At 35.8% G+C, this 14,856-nt stretch overlaps 1 protein-coding gene across 1 annotated transcript in view; it reads right to left on the reverse strand.

Moving 5' to 3' along the window:
- SMYD3 (SET and MYND domain containing 3) overlaps positions 1–14,856 on the reverse strand; it is a 335,451-nt gene that overhangs the window by 56,481 nt on the left and 264,114 nt on the right. The window contains exon 8 of the mRNA XM_057389700.1: positions 13,214–13,324. Within this exon, the coding sequence (XP_057245683.1) occupies positions 13,214–13,324 (111 nt within the window). The remainder of the gene's footprint in view (positions 1–13,213; positions 13,325–14,856) is intronic.

Genomic DNA, 14,856 nt, shown 5'->3' on the forward strand with positions numbered 1-14,856 from the left:
AAGAAACACTCYCAGGGTGCAATTTGTATTACTCTACAGCTGGTTTCTAAAATATGTCAGATGAATAACAGTCAAAGTSTGCTCATTCTTGTCCATTTTATCCATTAAGAAAGTCCAGAGCAACTAGCTCAGATGATAACAATTAGACTGTAGCTGTCTGAGATTTGGCAGCTGTAGATCCCCATTTCAGATGTTCAACATGTGCCCCACCTTGGCGGTGGTGGTGTTTTTTTATTTCAATAGGTCTAAGTTACCAACAATTCCAGTTAGTCTGTATTATTTACCCTTTTTCATAAATGTTTATTATTCTCTCAGTCTTTGTCATCCAAAGTAATCAGTCACTTTACTGATTTTGTAATGATTTCTACTTCATTCATGAAAATGCTGTGTACTATAGAAACAGGATTTTTATGGACACACTTTGGAAATACTTGGTAAGCATTATATATAACTGATTATTTTGGTSATTTAATATTTAAGCATGTTGTCAGAAAAAATCTTTAGGGTGTATACATATTTAGACTGTTTATATATATAAATTATATATAAATATAAATTCTTGTAGTAAGACAAAATACAATAAAAAAGKTTTCATTAGTCTCAAATATCAGAGCCCAGTGTAATTTCTTAAAGATCAATAATACAAACAGACCAAATGTTATTATTAGAGCTTTTCTGTTTTACATCCATTCTTTGTGATAAAAATCTCATTAAATAATATAATGGCCAGCATTTGCTCTCTCAAAAAGCAGTATAAAAGGATGCTAGGCTACTTAGCAAGAAAGCAAGATAGTATCTAAAGATAGATCTGTCAAAATATAATCAATGCACAGGGCTAAGCAGCTGAACTGCATCACAGCATCTTGCTACCTGGATACACCTCAAACGAAAGACAAACTTATTTAATGAATTCTGAACTAATTTCAGTTAAGTGTTGGTCATTCTGGTTGCTGACCAAAACATTTCCAACATTTATTTTTAAACTAGGTCCCTTAARTACTACTACTACTCTTTTTGGAGTCATAATTGCACAAGGGTGCTCCTTGTGTCCCACACAGCTCTGGTCCCTGGGGACAACTGACACTTTGCCAAGACCTCAATTTCTACTCCGAGTCAGGATGATGGGGGTTCTATGAGCAACAGGACCGAGCTTTGTGTCTGTAACAGCACTGCCTTTACAAACCTCCCTGTGCCAGGAGCTTAGGGCTGCCTGCACAATTCCCATCCAAGCTGCATAGGATACAAGTGGACATAAAAATTGATTGGAYAGTGGGAAGAGCAATAAATAGAAGTTCACTATTTATCAAGTCATAAAAGCCAGAAGTGAAAGGWAATTACTTACAGTTTAGCATGAATGAAATAGGGCCTTATGCCAGATCACCCAAAAAATTCTTCTCACGTTTGTAATTCCATCRTAACTTCCATCATCAGTACAAAAATAAATCCTGTGTGTAATTCATTCACCTAGAAGGATACTGTTCAGCCTAATCCCTAGCAACAGTGAGACTGGTATTTCACAGATTTAGACATTTCACATTTGTTAAGGCAATCTCTAGGTCTCTCCTACCACATAAACTGACAGCTATGAGGCAAATCTGCTTTATTCCTTAATTCTGCAACCTGTGGAGATATGGAGTGCCACTGAGCGCATTTAGTGTCTCAGAAGAGATCTGTAGGTCCAAAATCTTCTGTATTTTCCAGTTATTCACAATGTATAATCCAATCCACATTCAACAGTTCAYTGAAATATGCACTTAAGTTTAAAAACATGTATAAATCCCATTAAAATTAAYATCTATGCAAATGACTAAATACTTCACTAAGTGTAGTTACTTATGTATCGAAGTTCAGTTTATGCTTCAGTGATTTGAAGAATTTGTGCCCATTGAATTATTAGCTCTTACTGAAGATTGACCAACATTTAGATACTATTTTTGAACACTAATATCAAAACAATTTAATATCTTAATGCACAATATATAACATGATAAAATTGTGGYTTTAGTAATTCTATTTTTTAATGTATAATGCAATGCCAAAAATAGTATTTACTTCAGCATATGCTTTCTGAATGAATGGGTGTGAAATTCAGGAAGTTGATTGTTTAGAAAAGAACATGCAAACATGATTAAGAACATATACAGTTCATCTACAACTACACCTTAAAATATTTGCCAGATCTCAAAAGTGAAAGTGGCAATTCCCAGAGCACTGATAAAAACTGGTTGCCTAACTCACTAGATTGTTTCTTGATACCTGGAGTTTCCTTTAGAATTTTGCCAATATATTTGACTGCTGACTAGATGAATATTAGTTYAATATCATCCAAGGACAGGTTTCCAAATACTTCTAAAAGATGCTGTATAGTGTTTTAGTAACTTCAATAACTCCTTCTTTGGAGAAATATTACTGACTATCCCCTAACTAACATCAATTTAAACCAGCAAAGGTTCTTCCAGTGYTTAAGGGAAACAGCTAGAAACACTCCATAAGGCAAATGAGTGCTTGAAACAGGTTCTAATATCCTTCTAGTACTCTGTTGTTCTGATTCAAGAATATGAACATTTTAGTCATTTTCACAAAAAATAGGAAAGAGAGGGAAAAGTACATTGTTTAAAATGTCATGGAAACTATTATAAGACCCTTGAATATTTCTCATATTCATTTACTGTTTGGATAGCTACCATGCAGCTGGTTCTTGTTGACTGCCAGTGTTAAAAGTGCTTACATGCCTCAGCAAATCAATGGTGATGAGCCCAGGTGACTCAAAGCAAGGAGAGGCAGCCTACATCACAAAACATGCACTGAAAATTAGACATCTTGGCTTACCTTGAAACAACTGGTCATGGGACCTGATGCAAAAACATAGTTTGGTGATACACAATATATACCGGATTTCCAATTTTCCAAAACTGTTCACACTACCAGTAATTTATTGGTCTATGTTCTGATACGTACTCTCCTCCAAGTGCTTCATTCATTGCTTGAAAACAGACAAACTTCTAAAATATTTTTCCCAATCAGATGGATGAGTTGCCCTTCCAAAAAGCTATCTCAAYCTTTTCTTCCTAAAATTTATTTTGCAGGGAGGGTATGGGGTAAGGGAGAAGCACCTCACTTCATACAGACCTTCACCTTCATTAACCAAATATAGGGTAGTAGCTACAGAACTTCACAGTACCTTTCTCCACTATACAAAATGTCTATAGATTCAAACTACTGTATTATCAGACAGTAGCTGGAATCACACCTAAAGCTCTCAAAGCTCAGAAGGATTTCTTTTGTGCATGGGAATGATGCAAGCTTAACACAAGGTTACACACKAGAAACACTTTGAGAGTAAAAATTTAGATGTCTAGATACTGTCAAGGGAAGTGCAGGAGCTTTAGTTTATATCCAACACTAAGACAAATATTCATCCCATAATCAATATGATGCAGCAACATATTTTTCTCAATGAGGGTGTTCAGATAAATCTTGTGCAGAATTGTGATACACTGTTTTACTACAGTCCCCAATTCAAATCACTGTTTGTGATATAATCAATGGCTTTCATACAATTCACTGAGCAACCCCGTGGAAAACAGCAGGACATCCTGCAGTGGGTCAAAATAATTGCACAATCCTCTGCTGTAATTCTTGTGGCTGGAGTACATACAGCATTTTAAAGCCTGCTGTCTTTTACACACAAAAAAGTTTCCATTCATGTCTTAGAATARAGCTCACAAATACAAAATTTATAACTACAGCTTTAGTTATTGCATTGTTGTGACATCAATTAAATTAATGGCAAGGAGCTGATGTGGCACATTGCTTATTGCAGCAATTTTTCAAGCCAAAGCATTTAGTCTGCAGTTTTACAGTCTCAAAAGTTATAGGCTTCCTTGTTATTCAAATGAGCTCATTCTTGCTTTAATACACCTCAGAGGATATTAGTTAAAGACTGGAACTGATTTAGGTGCTGAATAGTGTGATTCTGTCTTTCTCAGCCTATGGTGCTTCCTATGAATTCAGCCAGAATCTCAAACTTTGAATTATTACATCGTGAAAAAGCAATTAGAATGAAGTCATGATACCTGACGACCTTGCCGTGGGATCCTRAATCAGTCAATCAATCTTTGAAAAATAAAATTTGGCTTGCAAGGAGTGTCTAAAAGTTTAGAAGCAGCTGGCAGGAAAGCCATCTTTCTTAATTTTAATAAGTCTAGAATGAAACATGCACTTCCACAATGTGCCTGGGAAATAGCAATGTGAGTCTTTCTAGTAAGTTTCATTCTGAGATATACTAAAAAGTAATTCCTCTTTTTAATGTGACTTGTATAATGGGCATTTCAGTATCTAATTTGTGGAGGGTGATATGAAATAGGGCTTCACATTACTTAATTAAAGGCACAAAGCAAATACCAGCAAAAGAAAACAATCACCACCATGTACTGTATATTGGAACATGTTCATGAAATAGGAAAATCTTTGAAATTGTCCTTGCATGTTCCATGCATGTACCTATGCACATACATATGCATATTTTTCCCACTCCCATATTGCTTTTCCCAATCAGACCTAGTGCTTGTCCAGTGTAGGTACATATCCACTTCACCACAACAAGCAATCACAGTGAAATGGTTCACAGAAAAACTGTTCTTCTAAGAGAGGCTAAGGGAATGGTTTAGTTCATAGATATAATAATGGACAGATTACCAGATTAAAATCAGGACTACTAGATTAAACTTTTCCTAGACTTTTTAAACCCATTATTGACCCATATAAAGTAAAACCATRATGATGCTTATGGGCTCAGTGTGCACAAACCTGCTTAACACAACCAGCCATTATTCCTCTCCTCTGATTRGAATTTTCAGAAAACTAGGACAACAGGCCCTGCAATAAAGCTAATCTTTACCAAGCACATACACCTACTGTATTTTCAGTATTTAATTCTAGTGATTTCCAGACATTGTGTGGACAGTAATAGATCTCTGAAAAAATACACTGTAAGAAAGGTAAGATTTATTATTGGCTAAGAAAAATGAAAAACAAACTGCCCAGCATCATATAGAATATAGCATACAATCAGGATGGCATTAAGAACCAGAGATTTGGAGTATGTAGAAAGCATACTCAGAATCTGAAGAGAAAGACATAGAATGCAGTGATATGAAGGAGTATCATAACAAACATAGCTGAAAACATTTATTCAGAATCAGAAAGGTTCCTCTGGACTGGTTTTGTTTTAGGTGGTATCTTCAAGGCAATGTCTTCAACGGGAAATGAGTTTAAAGATGACAAAAACTTTAACTTGAAGAGGGCATATTGCAAAAAATTTCAGTGAGTTGATAAAGTTATGTCCTATTTCAAGCAACTCACAAATTTGCTGATGAACAAATCAGCAGTAGAGTACTTTTTCATCYTCTTTTCTTCCACAATGTTGGTGTGGCTCAGATTGTTGGCTTTAYTGTTGCTATTATTTATAAAATTGGCAGTATCAGAATCACAGCTACATTTGCTTTGCAGGTTTTTAGACTGTACACAGTAAAAAAAGAGTTTTTATCCTATAAGAGGAGAATTTAAGAGCAGATAAAACAATAAAATGGGGCAATCAAAACATGCAGCATGCTCACAAAAGGTGACGTTATGGTCAGCCCGTATAATTTTGGTCTTGGTTTTGGCCTTGAAAGGTAAATGATAAAATTCTTTACTTGTCAGAAAGGGAGTTAGCTAACATCCACACAACCAATTAAAAAAAGGTATTTGCACTCACCTTCTTTTACCTTTTCTTTAAAACTCATAGCCAAATAAAATATACACTTGGAAAAACAAAGATCCAAGCTCCTATTTCGACTTSATTTAGAACAGGAATCTGGAAGAAAGATATGGTGCACATCCTGGATTCACCTGAACCTCACCATTGCCTGAAGCACTAAGGGGTCCCCTTGCCCCACAGGGTYTGCTCTAACACCAAGGAAAAAAATGTCATTCTGGCTCTGATGCAGATATTATTCTATTCAAAGTGAACAACTTTCAACCAGAGTTTTGTATCCAGAAAACTGAAACTCAGTCCAGAAAACTGCAGTTTAAGTTGCAACATCCTTTTAAAAAAAATTATGGGACCTGAATTGAAACCTGTAATATTTCAATCAAATTACCTAATTAATGGGATGTTAAAAGATYGAACATGCTGCAGAGTAGAAAAAATGACTGATAAACAGATCAAGAAAAGGCATCCAAAATCAAGATTATTCCCTAAGGTACTACTGCTTAGACACCACTTTGACAGGCTGAAACATACAAKACCTTATAGGAATCTCAGTGAAAGAAAATACAGAGAGTTCAGCTCAGATAATGCAATGACTGGCTTCTATATATACTTAGGAAAAAAAGTCTCTCCAAAATCACTGCAGGAAAAGGTGTTTGGAAAGTAATTTGTCTRATCTAGCTTTATATTTAAATTATTAGATTTTCTCTCTGAATCTTCTATCTTCCGTGTTTATTTTAGATTCCTAACCCAGAGAGAGAGTTTTCCTTTTACTGTCTGTCAGCAGAGATCAAATAGTGACTGCTGTAAGAATGACAACATATGAAAAAAGAAAACCTAATAGCAACAGCCAGTTCTAACAACATTCCCAAGGGAGCTGGACATCTACAAATGATAGATCCAGAAGGATCCAGGCACTTAAATGTAGCTGCAACAGCCTAAACCAGTGATGGGAGTGGCCTCTCTTCCCTTGGCAAAAAAAAATGTTTCTGCTTAAAATATCTGCCAAAAGATTCATGGTTCTTAGATGGCTGGATCTGAWAGGAATGAGGCTCTGCCCCCTCAGATGAGCAGGAAGCCAGACTCCCAGGAGGGTGCCACCTCCCAGCTTCCATGTCTGCTTTTAATATGAACTTGATGGACCGAACTGATGGAGGCTGCCCTATTAAGGATCCCCAGAAAAGGCAAAGAGTTTGCACACATCTTTCAGCTCAGGTCTGCTCATAGGAACAGCTGCCTCTTTTCCATGACCTTGACAACCCAAGTGAGCTCCAGCTGGCTGCTGCCAAGTGGTGACCAGAGCACACTGAGGCAGTCCCAAAGCAACTGGGATAGGCAAGTTGTCATGGAAAAATGATCACAGCRCATTTGTCACTGTCTTTGGAACTGTGCTTTAGTGGAAAAAAAATTACAATGTTGAAAGATGGAAGGAGCCTCAGAAGTCATGTAAGAAATGCTAAGAAGCTGAAGAGATGATGCCTTTGTTAATGAACAAGAGATCCCAGAAATTAGAAGCATCTGCCTTGTTTTTCACTGACATTTTTGGCACTAGAAAAATAAAAGCCCWCTGTCCTTGGCTGTTTGGAAATCCATCCCAAGAGGGTAAGATCCTCTGAAAGAAACAGAAGAGTGTTAGTCTGACTGTCGGATTTSAGGAATGAATCCAGGGTTTATGTCACTACCAAATGCCTTGCCAGAGGGAAGAAACAGCCAACCACCTATAGAAAGAAACAGCATTGTGTCCCAGTGRGCTCTAATCACTGCCACTGACTTTTCTAGGCACTGGTTATACTGATGTTGGGGTGAAAGAGTAGGTGGGTGAAACATGACTGATCTTTGGCTTGATGTCATTCTGTAGTTGGCATCAAAGACAATTCTAGTGGCAAAACAGTAAAAAAGATGAGGAATAAACAATTTCTACAATTAAMTATTGTAAATTGTATTTTGATAGGAAATGAACTAAATCAGGAGTCTGTTGGACAATATTCCTGATTTTTTTTATTTTTTCACACACCGTTTGGTACGTTGGTACTTAGCAAGTTTCTTAGAATMATGACTAGAGAAACAGATGCTCCTGCTTTTTTATTTGCTTTGATCAAGGGGTTTCATATTCAGTTAACTGTATAAAGAGACTTGTTTCCAACAATSCTATTTAATCATTGCTTCCTGGGCTTCATCTTTTGAATTAATTTGGAGATCTCATCTTTCATACTGTACTTGGAAAACTTATTGAGAATGTAAATGTCTGAAAAKAAACAAATATTAGGAAAACTGGGACACAAACTTGACAATTCAGCAATTTTAAAAGGCACTTCTAAACACATAATTTTGTGTTTCCTGTGTCCTAAATATACAATCCCTGAGGGAGGGGTGACATTTTTGTACTAACACCAGTGATCTTTCAGAAAGCCTCTATATGCTGATTAAAAACAACAGTCAATAATAGTACTCTTCGGGCAACAATGCCTCTGTAATTTAAGCATATATTCTTCAAAAGTATTGCTGAAAGCAAACACGAAGACCAACGGTGAAAGTGTTGTACAGTGTGTCTTCGACCATATTCAAGTGTCTTTCAGGAAATCTAGTGAGGCAAATCAACCACAGACATATCCTGTAGCAACTAATTTGATCAAYTTAATTACATTTGATGAAGTTCTAAACTACAGTTGTGCTGTTTCCTCAGCTAGAAGAATAATGTCAAAACTTCGGGTTCATGAGCTCATTCAGTGGGGTTTTTAATAACAGAACTGGTGGATRTAATTGGAGGTGGTATTTTTATGTAGAGGTTGGTAGCTTGGCTGCTSTTCAGGTGACCTGATTTTGAGAATCCTTGATTTGGAAACTGGACTTGTGATGCTCTCTACCAAAACTCAGGCTGCAATATAAGTACTAAGCAAAGCAATAAAGTGATTAAAGGAATAACGTGCTTACTGGCATTATGTTGTCATTAACTTTGGCAAGTCTCAAACACTGGCCAAATACAAAAATGATTCAGATTCAAACCCAATGCTTKTGACCTTGTAATAAATCAAAGCTTTCCAAAAACCATGCTAGACTAAAATATTAAATCCTGGCTCCAAAAGAGAAAGACAACTCATAACAAAGYGATTCTATAAGCACAAATGTCCCTGAAATCCTTGGCTGAAGATATAGAACAYGAACAATACTCTGGCTCCTGACTGTGGAAAAAACTGTTCTTCATTTAAAATGTTTGTCATCAATGTAATCCCATCTTTAATTATAATTAATGTAAGGGGGCTTTTATGTGCTGGAATAGTAACATGTTGCCAAGAGTTCAGCTTGGCATGCATTCCTGAATTATAATAGAGATTGATCTTAAAATGCAGTAAAGAATAATGTATAAAGCTGTCAGAGATACAATGGACTGAAGACAATACAGWAGCTATAACTTAAAGTATTGACAGACAGGAGGTATTCTATGAGTGAAGATATATTTTTTTTCTCTCTTTTAGTTCCCAGGGTTTGTTTTTTTTTTCTAACTTTGGACAAAAGTCTTGTTTAGATTTGTAGTTAGTGTCATTTAATTTATCAGGAACTGATACAGTGGGGTATTTGTACTTGCCAGGCTGCTTGACCAGCTTCTAAAAGACACTGCATGGCATTACAGTATRCCCTTAGAATTAAAAGGCAGCTCACATTGAGGCTCAGACACCAAAAATTATTTAAGATCCCAAGTCCAGCTATCGTCACTGTTTGATTTTATATTTTCTCATCCTTGATGACAGCTACGCACCTCATTCTTGATGACAGCTACGCACCTAGATTATTCCATGTCTGTGCTCACAGTTGGAGAGGAAGATAAAAAATACTACTGTATAGCAAAAAAAAGTTTTACTTTGAAGTCCTTTTCACCAGCAGTGACCAGTGAGGAGCATTTACTCCCATTTTGCATGCAGTGCAATCATGACTGCTCAGCCATGGAACTCTCCACTTGGTCTAGGGCTGTGTCTGCTCACTGAGTGCCAGTGTTTATCTGTTGAAGTTGATGCTAAACTTCAGTAACTTTGGCTTCAGCAAGGGTCCCCGTGGTTGGGCTGAAGCCCCTTTCATAATACTTGAAAATGTAGCCTTTGCCATATTAGAGTCTCAGATCCTGACAATTGTGCAARTGAACTGAGTATATTTAGGCAGGGTTGCAACAACACTCAGGTTATCCATGTCAGCTAGCACAGAAATGTCTTCATGTGAGTCTTGGTTTTCTRTTTATATATTCATGGAACAGCATAATTTATCTCACCAAACTTTATCTGTCTAAAGAGTGGGCATTTACTTGAACRCATTCCTTTAACCTCTTTTATCAATTCCAGTTTTCATGGATTTCTAYGAAAGACAGTATGAGCTGCTTATCTTTTCTCTTGGYATGAGGGAGGCACAAATRAATCYCAAACCATTCTGCTTCAAGGAATTATTCTCATTTAAACAAATCCATCACATAAAACTAAAAGACCTTAGAAAATATAGCATCTTTTGTTATTATACTTTGAGGATCAGAATACTTAGCAGAAGTATAAATTACCTAAAAATTATMTTCTCACTGCATTTGTAGAAAGTGAACAAGCCACAGCTTCACAGAACATTCCTAGAAGTGGTCCCCACCATAGACAGACTGATTTTTTTAGTCATTTTCTAGTAAAAAACCTGTTTAGCTTGAATTCAAATGGTAACTTCCCACCAAYTATGAAAAATAAAGGTTGGATCTTAGAAAACACAAAAGTTGCCCTTGAATAAAATTAATTACCCAGGGTCACTAACAGTCAGCAACTGACTTGAGACCAGAAACTTGATATCATCTTCCTTTTTTYACTCAGACATATAAAACTAAATTAACAAGTCTCTAAAAATAAAGCAGGAAACATAAATTTCATTGATAATTATCTTGCCAAATATTTTTTATAAGTATGAATAAATAAGGATGCATGTAACAAAGCACAAATAGACAGAAGTTTATGTGCTTCTCATATAGACTGTAATGTATATTTCCCACAGGATTCACAGGATCACTTTTAAAACATTGCAAAAGATTTAGAAAAAACTACAGTAGAAATTTCTTGACTTAAAAGTGTACTTGAAATTGATGTGTGCATCTCAAGAGCATTCACTCTTCCCTGGTATGAGTTCAGCAGCTCCAAGCACTGTGGGGTAACACAGACTCTGAAAGTGTTTGTTTAAGTGTCTATGAATGTGGTTTGAAAAAAGGATTCTAGCTTTTTTGATGAGATGACTRCAACTGAAAAAACTCCCCAGCACACAAAACTTACTTGAATGCATAAAGTTTTTCTGGAATTTACATTTTTCCTTGTAAGAAAGATAGATGAGATAAACTGCTGTTGACTAAACCATCTTTTTTTTTGCAAAGCAATATTGTAATAAGGGGATTTACTAYTAGCTGACTATATTTATTGATTCACAATATTGACTCTGCCACTCTTCATGACCCAAGTTACAGCTGTTGCCTATTTTATTGACAGAGGTTTTGCTTTTAAAAAATTTTCTAAGATGACTTGGAAATTTGTCTCAGTATCAGGGGTATTTCAGCAAGCATGTTATTAAATAACTTTATCAACTSATTACTTTCAAGCATCTAAATCTAGACTTTCTGTAGTTTAAAACCCCAGAATTTCCAAAAATATTACCTCTGGCTGTACCTGCAGTGTTACATGACTCTCAAGCTTACTAACAGTGACTGATATCAACAGAAAAAAAACAAAGTTTCCAAAGTAGTCATGTAGAGATAKTACAAATTCAGTTGTCACAGAGAAATGAACAACAATACTACAAGGACTACTGCAGAMAATATCTAATTACCCTAGACTGAACCTGAGGATAAAGATGTCTTTTTCACAGACATCAACAAAGTTGCCATGAGGTTCCCAGACCTTCACAGACCTCTCTGCATGGTAACAAAAAGGCGATCACAGAATTTCAGAACACAGTTACAAAGAGCTTTACAAAAATTTCACTGTATCATTCCCACAGAAATTTTGTGGGCAAAAAAAAAAAATTAAAAATCTATAGAATACAAACAAAAATGACAATTATATTTTTAAAAATTAAAAAAAAAAGAAAGAATGAAAGAATTAATTTAAACCTATGTATGAGRGTATTGCTTTCATTAATATATGCACACATAATTTCACTACAGTTTTTTTTTATGTTATATGTTGATTTTATAATGACATAAACACAAGACTGGAGATATTGCTTCTTAAAATATTCCACATGCAGAATGGTCATTACACCACTTGTATACCCTTTCACAAAGTCTCAAGTGATTCTTGAAGCCTCTTTAGACTGCTTATTTTTCTTAATCATCATTACATCTGTGAGGATGCCATTTACCCAAAACTAATCCAAGATTTCATGGCACTTGACTGACCATCTTTAAAAAAAAGACAAAAAGAGGTCTTCACTTCACTGCCTCCAAGCAGAATTGTTGCAGGCTTTATCAGGCACAGAATGCCAACTTGGACAGGAAGTAATTTAGCATTATGTCATGAGCTTGAAATTTTTCTGTGCCCTTTCTTTAGAACTGCTTAGTGATGAATCAAAGCATATGTTASAGTTTAAACTTTGGGGGTTTCTTTTTCTTTTCTTTTTCTTTTTTTTTTTCTGTACAGCAATTGTTTAATGAATCATATTATGCTCCTTGGAATTACGTTTTCATCAATGCCTTTCTTACTATTTCTGCTCTTGCAGAAACACATTTAGCTGTGTCAGGTGACTCACTCCAAACAGGCATTTGTGAAAACAAGAACAAGTGTACATACAAAAATTTGTGAAAACAAGAACAAGTGTACATACAACAAAAGAGACAAAGTGCATCAACTGCTATGGAGTCAGCCTCCCTTTGCCTATTCTATCTGATCTCTCATCAGGCTCTGGGACAAATTTATTATGCCAAGGYTGTATAAATATGAAGCAAACCAGAATATAATCCAATCAGGGTAGGCTGAACCCTAGGAAGAGGTCTCACTGAGCAAAAGTTTATCTACTACAACCACTGACCTGCTACTCCAAGAACTTGTGATGTAAGTGAGCATAAAAACTACCAAGTCAGACAAGAAGGTTCACCATTCTCTCTAACAACTGCTGAATAAGCCAGGTAGTTCTTGAAAATTACTGATGCGGGTGTTTGGCAGAATTAATTCAACATTATTTTGAGAATAAGCACAACCTTCCTGYAGTATCAGACAACAAGCTTCAGCTCAAATGACAAGATTATTCTTTTGAATAGAAAAATGCCAATATTTCCTGCTTTTCTTTCCTTCAGAGTTGTCTTTCATAGCAACAAAAACAGCACTGAGGGCAGAGGCCATTTTCTCCTCTATTCTGGCCATTTAATTAGTGGCAAAAGATAAGTATTACAAAAAGGAAGGGAAGCTGCTGACAAGCCTTGGAAAATTCTGTATCATTGAAAAGAAATTTCTTCTCTCAACCTACCTTCTCTTGGTTCTGGCAGAGGGGACAATCACATTCAAAGCAATACTGGCGCATCAGTTGCTTTTGGCGTTCCCTGGTAGGCATCAGTGATTCAACGTAGCTGATGGTGAGCTGTGTGCAGTACATAAAAAAAAAAAAAAGGCATTGGTATATTTTACAAAAAATACATACTCAGTGTATGTATTAGCTGAGACAATATTTTTTGGATACATTTTTCCCAGCATAAAACAAAGTGTTAAAAAACTATTTCCTAGAAGAAATTGACTACTTTTACAAAAGGTGAAAAAAGARAGGAAGAACATGGAAGAACACTTTTTGCATATCAAGAGCAATATTGTTTGAAATTATAAACCACTCCAAAATTCTCACTATTTAAACTTTTCATCCTAATTTGGAAAATAATAATAATAAAAAAGGAGAGCAAGAGAAGAGAGCAAAGAAACCCTGTATCTGAATTCCTTGTGCATGAAATCTCATTTTCTGTCTAGCTCCAGAGCTTAAGTGTGTAGTTACCACTGCTGATATACAATATCCAACAATCTCCAAAAATTTTTTCAGGGAAGCCCCTACTTGCATATATATGTTTGAGYCTGAGGACAATTCCTCTTATACCATACCCATCTTCAGAATGTCTGTGATGTTTCACTTGTGATCCAGGCAGCACAAAAACATTGCAGTCTAAGTTGTTGAAACTATTGACAAGAATATTTATTAAAGTGATAAAAGAAAATCTGTGCCTACATTTGTGCCATTTTCAACTTCTCACACTGTACAGAGTAAATTCCAATGAACTGCAGAGAAGTCTGTAGCTTGTTCACTTTTATGYCTGCCAGAAAGAATTTTACAGGGCTAACCATTTGTAGAGTTCTTGAAACGTTTAAAGTGCTGCACAGACACAAACTAATGATAAGGAAAAGAATATAACAAAMAACCAGCCCAGTTCAGACCAGTCACGCATTCTATTGAGTTATTATACTGTACGCCCAACACACTTTGAAACACTCCAGAGAGGTCAGAGCTGAAAAAAATCAGGTCACATTATTTCATCCTGAGCCTAGACACTTCARCTAATTGGGAGAATTTTCACATGGTTTTCAGCTAAATCATGAGAGTCCACTCAAAGAAATTACAGGAAAACCTGACCAATATATAGTAATGACTATGAAATCCATTGTCAGAACCTGCATTTTGCAAATTAGTGAGCATTCTAATTGACTGAGCAATTAAGAAGCAACTAAAACAATGCCTGCATTTTTTTTTTCATTTATTATTACAGTGTAATTTGATTACATACTGAAGGAGTGCTGTGTTAAAAAAATACTACTGAGATGGCAAAGTCAAGCATTTAAAATAAATATGGCCTCATAATTGAAGATTGATAGTATAATTAATGAAAGAGACAAATTAAAATTCCACAATTAATCAAAAGTTAGAAAGCGTGAGAACTTTATTAGATTTAGCATTCTATATAATGTTGTTCTGTCCCAGTTTGTGCATGTCTGAGCCAAGAGAGGATTAGTTTCTCCAACGTTCCTCTTATTCTTTATGTCTTCTCTTCTCTTCTCTTCTCTTCTCTTCTCTTCTCTTCTCTTCTCTTCTCTTCTCTTCTCTTCTCTTCTCTTCTCTTCTCTTCTCTTCTCTTC

Source organism: Malurus melanocephalus, unplaced genomic scaffold, assembly GCF_030028575.1.
Source record: "Malurus melanocephalus ecotype Western Australia unplaced genomic scaffold, MMel_1.1 scaffold_19, whole genome shotgun sequence".
In the NCBI taxonomy this organism is placed as follows: Eukaryota; Metazoa; Chordata; class Aves; order Passeriformes; family Maluridae; genus Malurus; species Malurus melanocephalus.